Genomic DNA, 20956 nt, shown 5'->3' with positions numbered 1-20956 from the left:
TTGCTGTTCTGTAAATATTATTAAGTCTTTGGAGAATTGTAGTGACTTATAAATGAGGAGGGATAACATAAAAGTGAGTCACAAGATTAAATGAAGTCCATAACCTATTTTACTTTTTACATTATCTGACATATTGAAACAGGATATTCAACTAGAACAAATGTATGGTGGGACATGGCTTTGTCCATCAGGAATTGATTGGATTGGGAAAAGTATGCACTGCAAACCAAAAAGGAAAGGATGGCTATGAGGAGGGATTAGTTACGTCAGCCAAAATGAAAATGTAACTTTATGTTCAGATTGTGAAATCTATTGTGCTTTTTTTACCTGGGATGCACTGTATAAGGTTGGCCACCATGGCACTGAAGTGAGCTCGGATGTCTTTGAGAATTTCCATGTCTTTGTCATTCTCAGCTTCCAGAAGCATCCGGGTCAGATCCACATACTCAAGAAAGAGAGCGCCCAGGGCCAGAGTATCCCGTTCCAGAGCTCCATTAGTGCTGAGAGACAGAGAGAGGGATCATTTCATTTTTGTAAGCCTGAGAGTTCATAATGATAGGTGATGGTGGAACATAATCCATAATAATATCCTTCTCACCTGTCACTGATCACACCAGCGTCTGCTAACAGCTCAAATATCCTGAGGAGCTGGAGTCTCAGCAGATCTCTCCTCTCTCGACGCTTTTTATTCTGGAGAATACATGAGAGACTTTCTAAGCAAATAAAAATAACACATCCTGATTTCACATATGTTTAGATTTAAAATACAGTGGTTGTACAATGGTACCCTGATGGTATAAGATAGTAATACATTCTAGTATTATTAAATCGTTTATTAAATATTAATGTATAACTTGAGTGATTCATTTACAACAAAATAAGTCATGGCACATTCCAAATGATCTAAATGAACAATTAAAAAAATTACTGAACTGACCTCAGGTCTCCTTTCTAAAGCTTCCTTCATCAAAGGATGAAGTTCCTCAACCAGCTCCCTGTATGAGACACATCAAATATAAAATCAATAAGACTGAAGAAGAATCAATACAGTGCTGCCACTGTTTCCAGAGCAATAATTGCTCTTCCCCTAAATTCTTCTCTGATTCCAAGAACTATAAAAAGGCAGACAACACTATGCAATACGACTTCTGGTCAATGCTTTGGAGAAGATTGTTCAGATTACTGAATGATCTCAAATTTGGTTTAACAGGGAAAAACTAAAAGATTAAATATACAGGTAAAATAATTCACATGGAGTCTTAAAATAATTTGGCATATTAAATCTATTTTCTATCGAAACAGAGTCGTAGCAAAACTAATGGAATTATAAAGTAAACTGGATGTTGTTCCATGACAGATATTTTAATAGTTTTCTCTGTCAAGACATTTATGAAATCAATTACATACTGAGTGGTTTTTGCTTTACCTTATCAAAATTAAGGAATTCAAAAGCATGACAAGCACACGGCTGAGGAATGACTGGAATGTGAACATCAGACATGTGCTGCTTATGGCATTTAAAAAAATTTGCTGTACTGCCATTTGATGCAACAGCCAAGATCAAGTGAGAAACAAAGTGGAAATTAATTCAAAAAGCTTATATTATGAAATGGCACTAATACAATGTGACATCTTGCTGGAGATAAACCCATCTAAATGTTTACAATGGTTTCTGAGTTAGCCACATATATCAAAATATCAAACGTCTTTAATTAGGGCCTCCAAGTGTGCTAAATAGTACCTGAAAACTAGTGAGTTTGTGCGACCAAATCCAAGCACCAAAGACTCTGTGATGTCAATGCTCTCTGACCGCATCAGTGGGACCAACTGCTTCAGAAGCCAAGCGACAGATGGGGTCCCCAGAATCTAATAAACCAAAAGTGAAAGAAACCAATTTGTAAATAAATCAGTCAATAATTCAAATTACACAAACATAATTTTACATAAGTTAGAATAGATATGACACAAAAGAAGCCCCACCCACCTTATTGTCATAGCTGATATTGCTGTCTATGCTGGGTGCGATGATCTCAGGGGTGGAGGCTCGGAGGTGACCCGGACTCATGATGCTGGGTTTGGCCACCCCAAAACACAGAATCAGGTAGTTTCTCCAGAGAGACACATAGCTGTCTGCTGAACCAGCCGAGCTTGTCTTTTTAGCATTAGCTGGGTTGCTAAAAGATACAGTCAGAACAGTCAGCATTGTACCAATTGTTCAATGTGGACAGCTGTGTTGAGAGATGCTCTATTATTATCAATGTATGAAAAAGAAGGTCGACACAAAGAGGATTGCACAGGGTAGCTATGATGGGCAGAACCACATATAATGTGCAAGTGCAGTAACATAATAAGGCAATAGCTAGTGTGAGGAGCCATTAAAAGCTTAAACTATAGAAGAGAGTCCAAGCTTAAAAACCTCCTGCAATCTGAGTGCAGGTTAAAGCCTTGTCTACTTAGGTTTAAAATTATTACATAACAACCTATAGGGCTGCAACTATTACAGCTAAATTGAAGAGTGCAATAGAGGCCTGTCCACAGAGGAACCTCTCAATGAGAAACCTTTAAAGGTCAAAAGACCTTTAAATGTGTTATCCACCCCTCACCTGGGCTCGAGTAAGGGCATGAGGAGTTGCAAGCGGGTGAATGCATAGGGCCATGCGTAGCTGAGTGCCGTGGGGCAGTGCTTGGGGAGGTACTCTTGTCTCAGAAGACTGAAGAGGCACATAGCCCAAGGCTCTTTCAAAGACTGAGCCAAGATCCACACACGAGACGGGCTCCGCACATCGTAATAACTGCCGACCAGAGACCCGTTCCACTCCACCAGCCACTGCAAGTCTGCATGCTGCCCAGCCGGGAGAGTCGCCTGCAAGGCCAAGGAAAGAGGGGTCATGGGGGAGAGATCACCAAAAGCTATTTCACCAAAGCAAAGATATGAAACCCATTTGATAAAATACTGATTTAGGATAAACACTTGTTTTTGTGTCTAAAAGTATTTGAACTAAGAATTTCAACTAAGAATCATCAGGTACTATAATATACTGTAATATATATTGTAATATATATTCTCTTAGTATATGATATGAAGCTTTAACCCCAGACCTTGAAACTTTTACCTCATTTGCTCAACACAGAAGACACTTTGTAGAGATACAGAGGGTTTTAAGTGATGTCTTTCAAGACATACTGAACAGAAGCAAGTGAAACCGCAAAACACTGAATAAAAAGGCACTCACCGAGTCTGCCACTGCCACGCTGGCAAAGCTCTCGAGCACCACCGGACTCAGCTGGTCCAAAACATCTATCATGGGCCTCTCATCATCCTGTGTAAGGAATAAAGACAATCATAAGCATTAATCCTCTGGGGTCGACGATGCGCCAGCGGATTTTTTCGTCATTACAGCGGAAACAACATAAAATACTCCATCATTTTGGGGCATACAGATAAGAATAAGACATCATTAGAGAATATAAAGGGTCTACTTTTATTTGTGTACACTCACAATAACAACAAAACCTTGTGCTTTTGTAAAATAAAGAAAAAAAAGGGTGCACTTTCAGCTGTCTCTGTGTTCTCTGCATATTTCTAAAACATGTCACAAAAATGAACTGAAACTCCGTGAATATTTATCACACAAACATGAAACGTATGTCTAAAGAAAGCTTAAAATTAAACAATTCAAATTTAAAAAAATAATCTCCTGCAATGTAATTTGTATGAAACAAAGCAATGAACAATTTCCCCTGGCTCAGCTAATTATCCCTAATGTGATCACACACATGGGCAGAAGGCGCTATTCATACGGTAATGTACTGAGGCGATCAATGCAAATGGTAAACGCCCCTGACTGTGCCTTAAAAAGCATCAAGTTCATTCACTTTTCTGCGCGTTTGGAAGATGGGACGATACACAGGTTAGGAAGAGTCCACATTTATTCAGAAGAAGAATAAACCAGCCAAGTAAGTCATTTAGTTTTAATTAGTTGACATGCTATTTTATATAAACATGTACATATTTTACTAGTGGGACTGTTTCCAGACTTGCCAGCCAGGATTCAGAGTATTGACATTTGAAATATGTCCTAATAGGCGAGTTCTAGTTACATTTAAATGTTATTTCAGCTAAAGCAGGCTTTTAAATTGTATGTTATATGATATAAATATGATATGTAATTTGAAAGAAAAATAATATGAATGTTTAGATTATATGTTTAGATTATATTTTAACTATTGTTTATGCTGCCTCATTATCATCAACAAAGCTTGTGCTTGCAAATATGTGTTCTGGTGTAAATGTGTAAAATGTGATGTAAATATGCCCATATTAGTAAATCAGCATATTATAATGATTTCTGAAGGATCATGTGACACTGAAGACTGCAGTAATGATGCTGAAAATTCAGCTTTGATCACAAATTGCATTTTACAATATATTAAAATAGAAAACTGTTAATTTAACTAGCAAAAAGAGTTCACAATATCACTGTTTTGGCCTCCGTGAAGTTGGCACCATATATAATTAAATAATCACCAAAACTATTTAATTTGTTTGTGCTGTGTTTGTGCTGATTTGTGCTGCAAAAATTCACGTTTGTGCTGCTTTGGTGTTTGAGATATTAAGCATTCTTTTTGGGCTGTGTGACGTCACTTTCCACCTCGTCTCGTTCAAATCGATCCAAACAGGTGCTGGTTGTTTGTGCTCGGTTTGTGCCATTACATTTTTTTTATAACTATTTCCCTTCCTTAGATATAGCAAAAAAAAATTTGGGAGTGGTGACGTCATTCTCCACTCATGTTGTCTAAATCACTCCAAACCAGTGTCATTCGTTTGTGCTGGATTTGTGCCATTACAATGAACAATTTATCTATTTCCATTCCTTAGAAATAACAAATATGAATCGGGGCTGTGATGTCACTCTCCACCCCATGTCGTCCGAATCGCTCCAAACTGGTGTCATTCGTTTGTGCTCGATATGTGTCGGTTTGTGCCGTTAATATTAGCACTTTATCTATTTCCATTCTTTAGAAATAACAAATATGATTCGGGGCTGTGATGACACTTTCCACCCCATATCGTCCAATTCGATCCAAACCGGTGAAATTTGTTTGTGCTTGATTTGTGCCGGTTTGTGCTGTTGAAAGAAACAATCCATTAAAAAGAAATAACAAAATTATCTCCCGGATCTGTAACGTCAGTCATGCATTTTCCTTATCTCGTCCAATGCGCTCATTTTCTGACTCGCTCGTTTGTGCTCGCTCGGTGCAGGTTTCTTAATGTTGCTGTCATTGTTTTAATTTTTTTTTTATATTGACAGTTTGATCATTGCTGTAACTTCAAGCTTCAAATCCAAATCACATATGCCCTGTATTTGTGAGTGCGGTAAAGTTTGTTTTTACTGTATTTTGGAACAAATAAATGCATCCTTAGTGAGCAGAAGAGACTTCTTATAAATGGTAGTGTAGGTCTAAAATTAAGTAAAGTCTTTATGTAAAGAAAATGTATAGTCAGATTACGTCTTTTAACTTAAAACTTGATTTTGATCATTAAGTCTCCTCACATTCATTCTCTTTCTGTCACATTCCTCATTGATAGGCCCAGGGGAGGGTCTTTGTCTCCTCAGGTGTGAAATACAATCAATATTCATGATAGTTCACGCCTCCTCACATATGACCTTTCTAACACAAAAGTTAAATGACTAAATTGTTTTGTATGAAAGAGTGATCAGGAAGGTTTTCACCATCTCTAGGCTACAAGATCCAGTTCTCAAAATTCTTGTGGACAAATGTTTAGTATGTGTTTTTTTATGACTTAAAATTAATTTATTTCAAAAACCATGCATAAACGTTATCTTCTCAAAAATACAAACATGTACACACATGTTGCTCACATATTATTCTAGCCCAGTTTGTGCTGAATACAGTGTTATCATATTAATGATTTTAAGCAACTGAAAAAGCACAAATGTCAAGGCATGTCAAAACTTCTCCAGGGTCCAAAACACTCTGAGACCCCAGAGGGTTAACTGAGTGTATGTACAGACAAATATGTTTGAATTGACTTCATTTGGGCTGACTCGGGCTCCAAGTGCCTCTTACTTCAGTCTGTCCGATGGTGAGGAAGATTTGGCGGACTTCTCGAAGGATGGACACAGCTAGTTTACGTGTGGCGGTCTGGCAGGAGCACAGTAGCACTAGAGCGAGACCCTCAACAGCGTGTAGTACTGCAGAGTGAGGGGTCCGTTCTGCAGGCAGCCTGGAGTTACTCTGTAACAACTGAAGTGCACACACACAGATTACTTTGAGTATGGTGTAGAAAATAGCTTGAGCTCACAGTAAAATCTTTGTCTTTTAAATGCAGACTTTGGTGTCTTGGCAACTCTTAGCACAGTTTGAGACACTACTGGGACCTTTTTTGAAACTATATGTTAAATAGATCTCTTTTGTGAGTTTTCATCCATATTGGTAAAACCTCCAAACTAAAACAAGCTTTCTTTTAGCCCCTTACTTCAGTGGAGCAGATCTTAGAAGTGTCCAGGCTCTTGCTGGTGCTTAGCAGGGCCATTTTCCACTGGGCAAGTAATTGTAGCAGCAGTTTAACTGAGGAGTCAAGCAGACCTTGGTGTGTGTCCTGCACCTCACGCAGCAGGAAGCTGCAGTAGCCCAGGAGAACTTCCTCTCGCCAGTCGGAAAAGTCCACTATTAGACTCTGCAGGGAATTCTGAGCTATAAGACGCAGTTCATCATCCATATGGACTGTTAACCTGTAAAAGACAGCCAGACAGAATTAACAAGAATGTGGTTTCCACAGTTGGCTTACATTACAAAGGTGTATACTGAAAAAGTACATGATTTTATGTGTGTACAATTAACAGAATTCCAGCAAATGGAGGACTTATTGGCATAGGGCCAGTGTCCAGGTTGCAATATTACAGCATACTGTACAGACATAGACCGATATTGCTTTTTCATGTTTGATATCAATACTGATTATTTTTAAGTGTCTGATAACTATTATGCATAACCAGTTTTAATTCTTGTTTTATTTATGCTTTAAGACAAAACAATAGCTTAATAATTCAACACTAACCTCAGAAGGTAAACAGCCTGCTTTGTAACACTAATATTGTGAAAAGTAGAGGTAGGCGGTATAACGGTTTTACAGATTAAATCGGTGCCGGTGCTTTTTGGAACTATTGTATCGGCAAGAATGTATGGCAATAGTTGCAGATAGTTTTTTCATCATTTCGTCATTTCAAAATAAGTGTCTCCAGTGTGTTTCGGGCTTGTTTTTACTTAAAAGTCTTAAATAAGCACCAAATCTAAATTTTTCCTGGTTATTTTGTGGATTTTGGTTGAACAATAAACTGCATCTGGGATTTTATTAATTAAGGACTCTTTGTCTGTGATTCTCATAGTAAGAAAAGAATAAGATTTTTTTTGACATTCAATAAATCAATTCTAAAAACTATCAGCTGATTAATTGGCTATCAGCCTTTACCACCACCTTAGTTATCGTATCAGATAGTATCAAAAGATAGTATCGGTCCACCTCTAGTACAAAGTCAACAAATAATTTATTTAATCCATTTATTGACAAATTACACTTGTCCTAGTCTCCTCTTTACATGGTTCAAATAACTTAGTAAAGTACATTTTCAGCATATTGAAATCTAAGAGTTTTTAAAGATCTTTGTTTTGAGCTATGTCTAACTTTATCAATAGTCCCAAAACCAATAATTAAGTTGAAAAGTGTAACTATCTGTTATATTGGTCAAACCAATTATCAGTACATACTTACAATATTATAATAAATATAAATGAAAAGACATAAAAATAGGATCACCAATGATTAAAAGTATTTGAACATAAGAAGAGGTTTCCTTTAATTTTATAATTATGCTGCAAGCATTTGGGCAGAATATATTGAAAACCTTAGCAGTTTAAGTCAGACAATACGAAAAAAAGAAAAAAAATCCCCTCCTTAAAACATTTTCTCCAGACATATCAAAATAGTTCTATGCACCAGATCTTATAAATAATCACTGTAATTTCCAAGATCTTCCATTACAGTGGCAAAGTCTCTCCACAGCCCCAGAGGAGGTCTATTAGTCTGACCTAATAGATTAAACATGAAGAAATAAGTCTGATTTCAACAACCTTGCATTTTGACATTCTATTTAAGCTGGCAGCTTGGTGAGATCATTTTACTGTAGCTTTGTGGAAACCTGACCGTATTGGGCAATTCGTCAAAGTAAATTCTTCTGACACACCAATTCACGCATCACACATATAAACATACTCACCGTGCCAAAAGGTCTATGAGTTCCGACTTGGACATGCCATCAGGAAGGATGCGTGGAATGGCAGCCATGCATGTCCTAAAGAGGTCAATTTTCGGCTTTCGCTCACCCCTGCCAATGTAGAGAGGTTACATTAGACTGAACAGAAGTAAATGCTTTTAATAGGCTATAAAACACTTTTAGTTTGATTATTGGATCAGACAGGTGTCTGCAGAAATTTAGATTGAGACAATATTGAGACGATATTGAACAGAGTTAAAGACAAATATTATTGCAAAGAGAGACAGCTTTGAATGCGGACAATCAATATCAATGTATCATTTTGAGTATGATTCTCCCAACCTGACTGTGTATATATGTGTAATATTGGATGAGTATGAGGATTTATGTTTAATGTATATTTCATTCATTCTTATTTTGTCTCTTTTTTTCATTCATGTCAACACCAGCATGAACATAGCATGTAAACTTCAGAAGTCTAAAATACTAGACTGATTTGAATGTAGATTATTTAAACATTAATTTAGCTAATGGTGTATAAAAATCATCACTCTTTTGTGACAGAGCAAATCATGTCATGTGTCACATACGTGATCATATCCTCGGGTTCCTTATTCAGCATCTGTGCGTTACTCAGCATCATACAGCGGCCTACTTCCTTATCCAAATGTCTCAGGATGTTGTCTAAAGCTTTTCGCACTTGGGAGTAATAGAGGGACATTCCTGAGAGGTCGAAAACACAAAGACAGTGAAAAACTGTAATATAAGGGCACATTTTATATCATTTTTTCCATAAATGTTTATATATTAAATGGATAGTTCACCCAACAAAGAAAATTCTCTCATCATTTACTCACCCTCATGCCATCCTAGATTTGCTGATTTTTTTCTTCTGCTAAACCCAAACAAAGTTTGTTAGAAGAATATTTCAGCTTTGTAGGTCCATACAATATCAGTGAAAGGTGACCAGACATCCGAACATAAAGGCACATAAAGGAAACAAAGAAGTAATGACGCCAGTGGTTAAATCCATATCTTTAGAAGCAATATAATAGATGTGGGAAAGAAACATTTACTCTAAATCTACACTTTCACTTTAAATTTTACATCTAAATGTCACATGTGGTGCCTGTTTAGTTTCACTTTCACATCTGAAAGTGAATGTTAAAGTGGATATTTAGAATAAAAAATTATAATATATATTATTGTAAAAATATTGTTCTATTTCTCAGCCACACTTATATTGCTTCTGAAGATCTAGATTTAAACACTGGAGTCATGTGGATTACTTTTATGTTTCCTTTATGTTATTTTTGGAGCTAAAAATGTCTGATCACTTGCATTGTATGGACCTAAAGAGCTGAGATATTTTTCTAAAAATCTTTGTTTGTGTTTTGCTGAAGAAAGAAAGTCATACACATCTGGGATGGCCTGAGGGTGAGTGAATGATGAGAGAATGTAATTCTTTTTGGGTGAACTATCCCTTTAATGCGAACAAGTGCCTTTCAGATGCAAAAAAGGGCCACATCCATTTCCAAATGTTTTAAAACGGAGAATCACTACAGCAACTATAGATACAGTAACATGGTCCCAAAAAGATTTGGACACTTAAGCCATACTTAACATTTTTTACTCTTATTGCATTGTTTACCAAATATCAAGCTAACTGACATCTGCAAACCAATGATGCTAGGCCTTTTCTTAGAATAAGCATCAGTTATCATCACTACGGATATGTTCCATAAAGCATTCATATCAAAAAGTGTACTTTTTGTCTAAATCTTTAACAGTACAGTATATCTATTGTTTTATCATTTAAATCCTAAAACAGTTCTATTTGTTAGCACTTTTGATTGAGAAGTGTGGCTTAAGTGTCCTAATACCTTTTTGAGCCACTGTAAAAGTAGTTTTCAGTTCTACACATCCTTCAGGGCCTCCTGTAAAAACTTCTGCTGAAAACTTTACTGTTTTATTAACTTGCCCATGACTTTTGCCTCCTCCTCAGAGAGAGGTTTGCTCAGGTATGTCTTTTTGACCCGTAGCGTGTTCCCAGATGGTAGCGTGGCTCCTGTGTTGGGCATGGGGGGTTCGCCATCTTTCTGCTGCAGCTTGTCAGCAACGACCAGGAATGCTCTGAGACCTATATTCATTCTCTAGATATCACACATACATGACATCAACCATGATAAATTGAAATAGACTGAAATAAAGCTACTAAATGTACAGTATTTGATATTTACCTCTGGATTAAGACTAAAGGCTTTTGCTTGTTTTCCAACACACAACAGGTCAAAAATGACTTCTTTCATTGCAAAGTCAAGTCTTTCCTGTATGAGAAAAGAGAATGAGGAAATAAATGCAAAATGTAAATAACACACATAATGCATCAGTAATATTACAACCCATAGTGTTGCAAATTATGACAGGAATTTGATCAGTCACTGAATTTTTATTTTGGTAGCAAAACTAATTTCTGTCCATAGGCATACAGTACAGTATACTCACTAGTTTTCACAACAAACAAGAGTTAAGTCTTGTATCATGGTTTAACAGCCAACAACAGACTTACATTGGGGTCTTATTTTTTAGATATGACTGTCTGTCATAACATAGCAGACATACCTGTGCAATAAACTGGATAATTTTAATGAATATATTGAGAGGCATGTCTTTAGGAACCACGCTACGAGATCCTTTGGGGAACAGAGTCGTCACAATAGAGTTGAGGCGTCTGTGGGGGCGAAATCACAGTGTTAACCAATAACAAGTTTAGATTTAATGATTGACACATACACAAAAAGAAGTTCAAAGCATGATGACACAGATAACTTGTTATAATTAGCATTACAGTGGCAGAGCTTAGCTTGCCCTATATGTGAAATCACTTTTATTTTAAGATTAAAAAGAGCTTGGTTGAAGTCAAATGAACCATGACTAAAGTAATATATATCTATATATAACTGGATTCTGTTTGAGTAATTATAGGAATTGTACAAGTTTAATAAAAGTTAAGCTTAATTAACAGCATTTGTGGCATAATGCTGATAACCACATGTGATGATGAGGAGGGTGTGGCTGGGCAGTGATGGTGCACAGCCGGCGCTGAATCAGCCGATCAGCAGGAGAGCCAGATAAAGGGAGCTATGGGACACCAGTTAGAGAGAGAGAGAGCGAGAGAGAGAGAGACACACACACACACACACACACACACACACACACACACACCCGGCCGCGTTGCATGTGTCTTTGTGTTTGTTTTATATTTTTTTAAGTTTGAGTTTTGACATTAAATTTACGTTTACTGTACAGTACAGCCGGTTCCCACCTCCTCCTTGCCTGTCCTTATACTGTTACACCACAAAAATTATTTCAACTTGCCCATCCTTTATTTAAAAAATAAAATAAAATAGGCAAAAATCACAGTTACAGTAAAGCACTTACAATGGCAGTGAATGGGGCCAGTCCATAAATGCTAAAATACACCCCGTTTCAAAAGTAAACATAAATTTAGTTAATAAACAAAGGTTCGAGAGGAACTTGCCCATCAAATCAATCAATTAAATGTAGAATATACTGTTTAAGCAGCAGGATACCTCACCCTGGCGACAAACCTTCTGCCATCCCTCCACCTTCCCATGTCCTCCCCTATTCTAGTTCCTGCCTTACAGCTATCCTAATCCTTGCACTAGTCTCAAGTAGTAAAACAGTTTACAACTAACCTTATCTGTGTAAAGATTTATCCAAAATCAGGACAATGAGGTTTTGTTGTTATTATAATTAAGTTGAAATATTGGATATAACTTTACACAGGCAAAGTTAGTATTATTACACAGAAATATTGATCAAATGTATATCGTTTATGTTTTGTGTGTATTTTAGCGTCTATGGACTGGCCCCATTTGCTTCCATTGTAAGTGCCTTACTGTTTCTGTGATTTTTTTCCCTCTTATTTTTTTTACTTAAAGAGGGGAGTCAAAATGATTTATTGTCATTCCCAAAAATGCTGTTAATTGAGTTTATTTCACGGTTCACTAGAATAATCTGTTCTGTTTGGTCAATATCATCTAATGGTCTGATATTTCTGAGTAACAACAGCACATCCACATTTCAGACCACGCTGGAATTGCGAGCCATCTTTACTACTTCTCGGATCACTGTGCATTCTATACAAGTAAGCTAATTTCAACTCAGACAGTCCATCCATCCATCCAAGTCGGGTCGCGGGGGCAGCTGCTCCAGCAGGGGGTCCCAAACTTCCCTATCCCGAGCCACATTAACCAGCTCTGACTGCGGGACCCCGAGGCGTTCCCAGGCCAGTGTGGAGATCTCTCCACCTAATCCTGGGTCTTCCCCGAGGCCACCTCCCTAGGGAGGTGCCTGAAACACCTCCCTAGGGAGGCGGCCAGGGGGCATCCTTACCACCTCAACTGACTCCTTTCGACGCAAAGGAGCAGCGGCTCTACTCCGAGCTCCTCACGGATGACTGAGCTCCTCACCCTATCTCTAAGGGAGAAGCCCACCACCCTTCTGAGGGGGCCCATTTTGGCCGCTTGTACTCGCGACCTAGTTTACATTTACATTTATGCATTTGGCAGATGCTTTTATCCAAAGCGACTTACAGTGCAATTATTACAGGGACAATCCCCCCGGAACAACCTGGAGTTAAGTGCCTTGCTCAAGGGCACAATGGTGGTGGCCGTGGGGTTCGAACCAGCGACCTTCTGATTAACAGCCCTGATTAACAGCCTTAAGTGTGCTTTAGCCACTACATCACCACCACTTCTCTTTCGGTCATGACACTCAGACAGTCATTAATTACAAAATAAACACCAACAGAACTTCGACGCAAACGGGAGGTGGAAAATAGCTGTTCAGCAATTTTTTTTTCCCTCACATAATTACATTATTTCAGTGCAAATAAAAGATTCCATTTCCATTTATTGATTCATTTGGTGAGTAACCGTTTATTTAGCGGAATAATTTCGCTAAAAATAAACGGTTGTTATCACAAAGCTGGTTGTTATCACAAAATAAACCCATTGAGGCTTAAACAAGACTCCTCCTGACTGTGTATTATCCCTTACTTAACTTCTGTTGAACCCAGAACATTCCTCTAAACATGTACGTAACAATCATGTCCCAACAATTAAGCATCCTACTATTTGAATTGTTTATAACTGCATAATGTGTACTGTGTCACATACTATTTAAAACAAATAATAATAATAGAAAATTGTATGCTGCTGCACAGTAAGCTAGTTTTCCATTCCGAACAAAGCTCACTATTAAAAAAATACTACCACAACTTCCCCTTCTGGTGTTGAAATGCTCTAAGGATTGTACACCCTTTCCCAAACAACGTCAACCACATGTTATGATAATCCTGATCAATCTATTATGGATTAAAAACATAAGAAATCAACACTTCTTCACTGTTCAGCTCAGGCCCTGAAGGCCCTGAAGCCCATGGGTGTGTACTGTATATAGTTGTTTTTGCCAAGACTTTGATTCCCATTGGACCATCTTGGCGTTCCAACACCCATCACAAATGACCACCAGACTCACTCCTTTCTCCACCCATTTCTGGCAACACTTTTAGTAATTACCAAGCCTTAAACCCCTTCACCTGAGGCACAACGACTGTAATATATTGCTTTTTTACTCGACACCCTACTACCACTGAGAAGGACTAAAAGGTGAGGTCAGTGCCTGGTTCATTGGAGTGATGGCCATGGGAAAGGCAGGGTACAGACAATTGTTTTAATTTAGTTTTTTTTAGCCCTTCAAAAACTCCACCAAGAAAACTGATATTCATTAAATATGGCTTGTATTACATAAAATCAGTTTGCTCCTCCCTCAACTCAATATATAGCTCAACACAAGTAGTTACAGTTTAGGGACATGCTTACCCCTGTGTCGCAGTGTTGCTCTCGCATTTAATGCGGATCATGTAGACCCACAAGAGTCGGTAGAGGGATTCCAATGCTACCCGTGCCATTTTGGGGTCCTTGCTCTGTAATGAGGAAGCATAGTAATCCTGGCTATCCTGGTTGCACTAATAGTTTGAAAATTAATAAACGAAGAAGAACTCTGACATACTTTAAGATTGGAGAGGCAGTTGTTGAGAAAGACATGCCATCTGTTGAGGAAGAATTGTTTCTGGCTGACACACAGCAAACACGTCACCAGTGGATACAAAGCCTAACAGACCAAAGACATTGGTATACTGTAATGTTCAAAATGTATCTTATCACACAGTATTAAACACTTATCCATTTGAAAGCATGACTGACCAGAGAATGCTTTTTTCTTGTTGACAGATCCAAGGTGGAATCATACAAGCTCTCCACAAAGTTCCTTAGACAAGGAACATTAACCTCATTCTTGACAGCCTTCAGTAAAAGTATACAGAATGAGCAGAACAATGAATAAAGTATACATTCTCAGATGTATGGTTAAGAAGGAGCAAAATACATGTAAATAAGACAATGTGGTTGGTGTTACAAACAACCAGAATATTAAGAGATTTTTATAACATTTCTCTAACCGCTGCAACAGGAACCAGGATTTCCACAAAGAGTCCTGCTAAAGCGTGTTTGATGTCTTTGTCTTTCACGTCCAGGAAATACTGTGCACACTCCTGTGACAGAAAGAAACACAGCATAGTGCAATAGAGGGTTAAGCTAAACCCTATTCTGAGACTGACGTTATTAAACTTTCCACTATAGCCTTGTCTGAGAAAGTCTCCAAATTCAGTAAATACATAATTATTAAATAAAGATCACAAATCAAACTAGTAGTGCTGTGCTTTGTGAATGGAAGATGGTCTAAAGATTCTTGGTTTATTACCTGCATGAACTGAAAGGAGGCTTCAAACTCCTCTACGGGATACATCTTCACTCTGAAGAACTTAACACCCATGATGAGGCTGATGGTGCTCTGGACCACGTACGGGCTCTGCTCCTTCTGACGGAGCTCTTTCAGCTCACTCATGAACTTCTTTTTTACAGCAGGAAATCTACAATAAGAAGCACAAACTGTATGTTGATTATTCCCAATAAATGCAAAATTTGCTTACCGTATTCAGTGTGACAGTTGAGCCCGTTTTTGAGAGCACATCATATCAATCCATGGTTGAATACTCTACAAAGCTTGTGATAAATCGTCCTCCACTGTCGAAATAAATGAATGGTATTGAAAATGTGGCTTTGCACTGTGGTGTGACTGGTCATAGTTAGTTTTTGGTTTGTCAATCCTGACTATTTACAACGAAAGTCAACTGGCTCAGCTTTGAATGTCGGTGTTGGGTTTGTCTCATTAGTTTTCTGAGGTTCTAAAATGTAATTTGCAAACATCTCAGAAAAGAAAACACTGTAGACATGGTTTGTTATTTAACGTGATGCACATAAATCCGTGCTTTATGTACTGTTCGCCATACTGTACTTCCATCATTTTTTCCAATCTCTATCGCTTCATTTATGCCTAGTTTTCAGCTAATATTCTGGTGTTTCATTTGCGAATGAAACTGTGTTTTGAAATGAATCTTTTGAGTAAACAAATCATTCTCATTCACTTTCGTTATTTCGGAAATCAATGACTTGCATAATGTTCACATTATCAGCAATTTTGTCACTGGGTGCAACAGGAGACCGTCTCGGTTACGTACGTAACCTCGGTTCCCAGAGATGAAGGGAATGAGACACTGCGTTTTACTAACGTATATGGGGAGTGTTCTTCCACACGACCTAGTTTAGACCTCTCTACAATAGCGCCAATATTCTAATACTAGCTATGGTGTTTGAGCCCAGCCTTTTTAGCTGTCTGCTATTAAAGCAGGTGCACAAACACCATTCCTTAGAATTTTCTGGCAGAGAGACTTGCACCTTAAAATTAAATAAAAATTAAATTAATGAATGAGTGTGTGTTTGTGTGTATGTGTGTTAACAATAATTTATTTGCACACAAAAAATTATCATAATCAGTTTTTTGGCTGTGTCGGCTGTGTCTGATGATGACAATGAGTCAGGTTACCACGGAAACTGTTGATAGCGGCAAGACGGCGGTAGAAGATAGTGTGAAAAAAAGAGAATTGAGGACATCGAAAAACAAACAACATGAATAAAAAAATGGTGGAGCACTGGAGCCACAAAACGGAAAGCTAAAAGGGAGAAGGATAGCAGAGAGGATTTAATTAGGAGAAATATTCCAACCATCTCCACTTTTTTCAAAAGTCGGCTCGACGCAAATAAAGAGCCTGGTGGTGATGCTAGCGAAGAGGAGTTTAGCACAACATCCAGCCTTGCTATTTCAGATGAACCTGAGCATCAGCACCAGCACAACAAGACAGAGAACCACCACAGCCCAGCTGGAGTGACAGACACCTGTTCAAGTGCCCCCCCGCCACCACTCCGCGTGAGACCGAAACCGAAGCATGTGCTTCGGAAGCAGCTGAAGGCGGCAGAGACCCGACGGTGATGGGTAGGTTAACGTACATTACCAGTTTGACAGCCTCAAAATGTAGGTCTATCTATTACTTTTTCCCCTTATTAAAAACCCTGATTATTATAGAAGCCTTCCGAATCTGCGTGCACCGACCCACCTAAATAAATATTTTTTCTGATTTAGTAATCCCTACAGGTTGAAACCCCTCGATCTAGTCAATTAAATATTTTAGAGAGAAGTACAATTAGAAAAAAAGATTAAGATTTTGACAATTTCCATCTTTTCCAGGAGATATACAGAACATTTCCAGGTATTCCATGACAGTGTGTACCTTGTCTAAACTGCCTGCTAATCAAAGTAGATGTGAAAAATACAAATTAAAAAAAAATCACTGGACATCACTTTAACATCTATAATAGTAACATGAAAGGAATTCATTATATTTCCTGGAATATTAAAATGTAAGAGCGATAATTATGTAAACTGTTTTTATACTGCTTTCATTCAGGATGTTTCAGAGCTACCTGTTATAACCTGATGGGAGTTTAATAAATTACTGTTTCCTATTTAACACAGTGTTGTTTGGTAAGAGTACATGCTGTGGATGGAATTGTACAGCACCGGTGCAACTACACTCTCATAAATCAGATCCCAAGCTGCCAAGTAAGACTATCAGAAGCCTGATAATGTGTCTTGAACATGCAAGCTCCAGCAGACAACTGTTTCCCAGCATGTCTAACAGAGGCGGGAAATAAAGCAGATGTACAGAACACATTTTTTCAGTGGCAACTGAAGGGGCACAGCTGCTTTAGAGTGTACCACACAGATTAGAACAATGACGATAATGTACAGAATATTCTAAGCATCCAGACCTCTCAAAAACTATGTGCCCTACTGAAGATCTGGAAACTCAAATAAACAAAGACTAATTTCCGATCCTATTATGGAGGAACATTACTTGATCTCTAAGAACTGGCAAACGTCTACAGCAAGAGAGTATCTTTTCAGCAAATGCATGTCTCAGTCTGTTGCTTGGTGCTTGGTCATTGTTGGATTGATGGCTACTTACTTTGCTTGTGCTAAGACTCCTATTACTTCTGCATAGAGATCAGCTACTATGTGCATGTTGGCAGTGTTTGGACCATGGTACCTGGTCATAATGAAAACAGATGTGTGAATGTATGCATATATATTTGTACATAATTTAGCCAAAACATTTGGGTGCAGGTGAGAGCAAATTCACTCACCCTTCTTTGTATTTAAAGTGCTTAAAAGCTAAATTAATGACTTCATGGACCAAACCATCCACAACTGGGTGGAGGGGCATCTGAGCAAAAAAAGAAAAACACAAACATTATCATTATTTTACTGCTGCTTTTATTGATATAGTTGGCAAAATGTAGGCAAATTCATAAAAGTGTATCTCTTTTGCTCTCAATTAAAAACTGACATATAGATGGAACTGACATTTGTAAGCAGAACACAATCTGAGGCTGAAATATGCATTTTTGAGGCATAACCAAAAAAATAAATAGCTTTTGCTTATTAAATAATTATTTATATGATCTAAAGCTGATGCTTAAGGACTTAAATATTTGGTTACACTCTTGCTGTCTGTTTAACTTTGATCTAAATTTTGCTCTCAGCAGATCAGCTGGTTTGTCAATGTGAATTTACCTGTTTTAGAACCTCTATGAGTACTAATGAGAAGATAAAGTTGATTGCGAGGTCTCTCCTCTCGAGCAGATAATCTTTCTGTTGCTCATCACTTGGAGAGAGAATGCAAACAGATTATGTAAGCCATTTTGGCCCCCACCCTCTCATACATTCACAGACTAAAATATGATTTATCAATGATGAAATGGAGTTTTGCACTCCAGCTACAGGAAGCAGCAGTCTTCCTGTCGCTCAACATCCAATTGACTCTGATGTCATCGAGTTATTTTGGCACCACTGTGTCACATTATCCAAATGGGAGTTACGAATGCAAGTGACAACACTGTTCTGCTGCTTCATGAAAACATTTAAAAACAGTGATCAGTGCGCATGAGGCACATTTGCATTCATTAACAGTTTTTATACTGAATTTTTTTTTTTCTGAAGAACATTTGAGGGGTGCTTGCCATGACAAATTATCCATGCATGATGCTAGGGTGGTGTGCATGGTTGCCAAGGCATTGCTCTGCATTTCTAAGGTCTTATAAGTGCTTTTTTGTTCATTGCTAGTAATCTGGGTGGTTGCAACAACATTTTAAGGTGGTTTCATTGGTGTTCTGTGTGGTTGATAGGTGGTTGCTTACTGGCAATCATGTTAAAAAAGAGCACAACACAAGTCTGTTTGATATTCTGGACCTTGGATTTGGCTTTGGTCCCTAATTCAATGAAAGTCTGTTTATCGTCTGTAATGCAATCATCATTACTTCGATGCTTTACAAGCCGCATGATATAAGGCAGCTAAGTATTTCTAATAGTAATAGAGATGTTTCCTTAGAAAGCAATTACGACACTAATTATATACAGGATATTTCATCAAGCTTAAATTATCAGAATTATCTGAGAAATACAAAAAGGACTCACTTTTTGGACTTTGTATGGGAACGTGGCCTGTACTCATGGGATTCATCGTCAACACCATTTTGTCTTTTGTACCAGTCAAACAGTGTGCGCAAGATAGATGGCAGGCAATACTCGGCCAGAGAACTCATTGTGCTGATCAGCTGAAAGAGAAAGAAGAACACGTATTAATCTCGGAATAAACTAACTACAGTAAAAAATACACCCAGTGCATGGTATGTAGGTTATTTCTTTCATGACCTGGAAGGGAGTGAGGTTTAGGGGGGTGAGTGTAATGGGAGCTAGCTGGTACATGATAGCTGTGCGGTGTATGTAAACCTCACTCTCCTGGCCTCAAGAGGCGAAATAGCAACTGATGCTAGGGCTGTAGCATTTAGCCTCCTTGTTAGCGCACCCGCCTCACATGCCAGCTAATTGCCGGTTTGAATCCCGTTTGAAGTGGTCAAGCAGGACCATTACATAAAGAAAGTAATTAGGGTATGGAACGACATGAGGGTGATTAAATAATGCCAGAAATGTCATTATGTGAGAACTATTAATTTAACCTTCCTACTTCATTCCAGTATTTTTTTTACATGGGAGAGATAGATTATTTTTAAATACCACCTAGTTATAGTATGGAAATCAAACTTTGTGACTTTGTCAAGACTATCAAATTACACAGTATTTACACAGTCAATATATATACATAAATATGTTTTTCAGATTTTTTTAATAAACCTGTTTAAGAGATATAACCTTATAAAATAACTGTTGCATCTTTTGTGTCCGTGGGTTAATTTTGACCCGGCATTAACTGTGGCTTTTCACATAATATTACGTAGATATTTTTGTACATACAGTATATGAATTAGATTTGTTCTTTAAAACACTGTACTTACATTTAATATCATTCTCATACACACACACACACACACACACACACACACACCCCTTTTCTGTCTCCCACTGGGTGTAGCAAACACAGATGTAACAAACAAAACAAATAAACTACATCAAAGGTACTACCATCTAAAGGGGGTTTGGCGAGAGCAGTTCATGCACACATTGGTCTAAATAGGGCTTGAAAGAGGAAATTGTCCACATTTACTCTGCAGCCATCTGATGATTAACCAGCTTGCAGCGTACTTACACAATAACATTTGGAAGTTCAAGAGAGAAAACAGAACAGATTTAGCTTAAAAAGATAGTAAAGACATATTAATGTTGCATTCTTGAGTTGTACATAAAATATCTCTTCACTTTTATCACACTGGTTTTGATGTAGTTAATGTATATTTTGAAAGGTCTAAGAATTTCTAAATGTTATTATTTAAAAAAATGACACATTAATTAATAACTTTATATATGTCAGTTAACATGCCAAAAACATCAATCTTTATACACGTATGAACAATTAAGAAGTTATTAATGACTTAAAATGTAGTTTTAGATGAAAACCATCGGCTTAACAATGACTTATAAGCTTCAATCCCAACTGGGTTAGAATTGACCTGTGATTGCAAAAGTTGTGCACATTCTGAACGCAATAGGGGAGTTCAATAATATTTGTGTGAGTGTGTGTTTAATCAGTATCCTGCAAATATCTAAGAGAAAGCGATAAAGAGAGGAGGGAGTTTGGGTAATAAGTGCATGAATGAAAG

General features: G+C 37.7%; 1 protein-coding gene across 3 annotated transcripts in view; it reads right to left on the bottom strand.

Annotated features, from left to right (window-relative positions):
• LOC127631564 (protein furry homolog) overlaps positions 1-20956 on the bottom strand; it is an 83379-nt gene that overhangs the window by 35515 nt on the left and 26908 nt on the right. For all 3 annotated transcript variants that reach the window (XM_052109729.1, XM_052109730.1, XM_052109731.1), the window contains exons 4-26: positions 19317-19456; positions 18417-18507; positions 17987-18066; positions 17809-17889; positions 15147-15315; positions 14845-14937; positions 14591-14689; positions 14397-14498; positions 14207-14310; positions 10920-11028; positions 10538-10624; positions 10279-10450; positions 8888-9020; positions 8301-8408; positions 6503-6758; positions 6094-6270; positions 3234-3320; positions 2604-2863; positions 1985-2174; positions 1742-1866; positions 938-995; positions 599-690; positions 328-500 (exon numbers count right to left, since the gene is read on the bottom strand). In XM_052109729.1, coding sequence (XP_051965689.1) covers positions 328-500; positions 599-690; positions 938-995; positions 1742-1866; positions 1985-2174; positions 2604-2863; positions 3234-3320; positions 6094-6270; positions 6503-6758; positions 8301-8408; positions 8888-9020; positions 10279-10450; positions 10538-10624; positions 10920-11028; positions 14207-14310; positions 14397-14498; positions 14591-14689; positions 14845-14937; positions 15147-15315; positions 17809-17889; positions 17987-18066; positions 18417-18507; positions 19317-19456 — 2986 coding nt within the window. The remainder of the gene's footprint in view (positions 1-327; positions 501-598; positions 691-937; positions 996-1741; positions 1867-1984; positions 2175-2603; positions 2864-3233; positions 3321-6093; positions 6271-6502; positions 6759-8300; positions 8409-8887; positions 9021-10278; positions 10451-10537; positions 10625-10919; positions 11029-14206; positions 14311-14396; positions 14499-14590; positions 14690-14844; positions 14938-15146; positions 15316-17808; positions 17890-17986; positions 18067-18416; positions 18508-19316; positions 19457-20956) is intronic.

Source organism: Xyrauchen texanus, chromosome 38 (genome assembly GCF_025860055.1).
Source record: "Xyrauchen texanus isolate HMW12.3.18 chromosome 38, RBS_HiC_50CHRs, whole genome shotgun sequence".
NCBI lineage: Eukaryota > Metazoa > Chordata > Actinopteri > Cypriniformes > Catostomidae > Xyrauchen > Xyrauchen texanus.
Note: the sequence above shows the minus strand (reverse complement) of the source record. Positions and strands in the feature narration are given on the sequence as shown.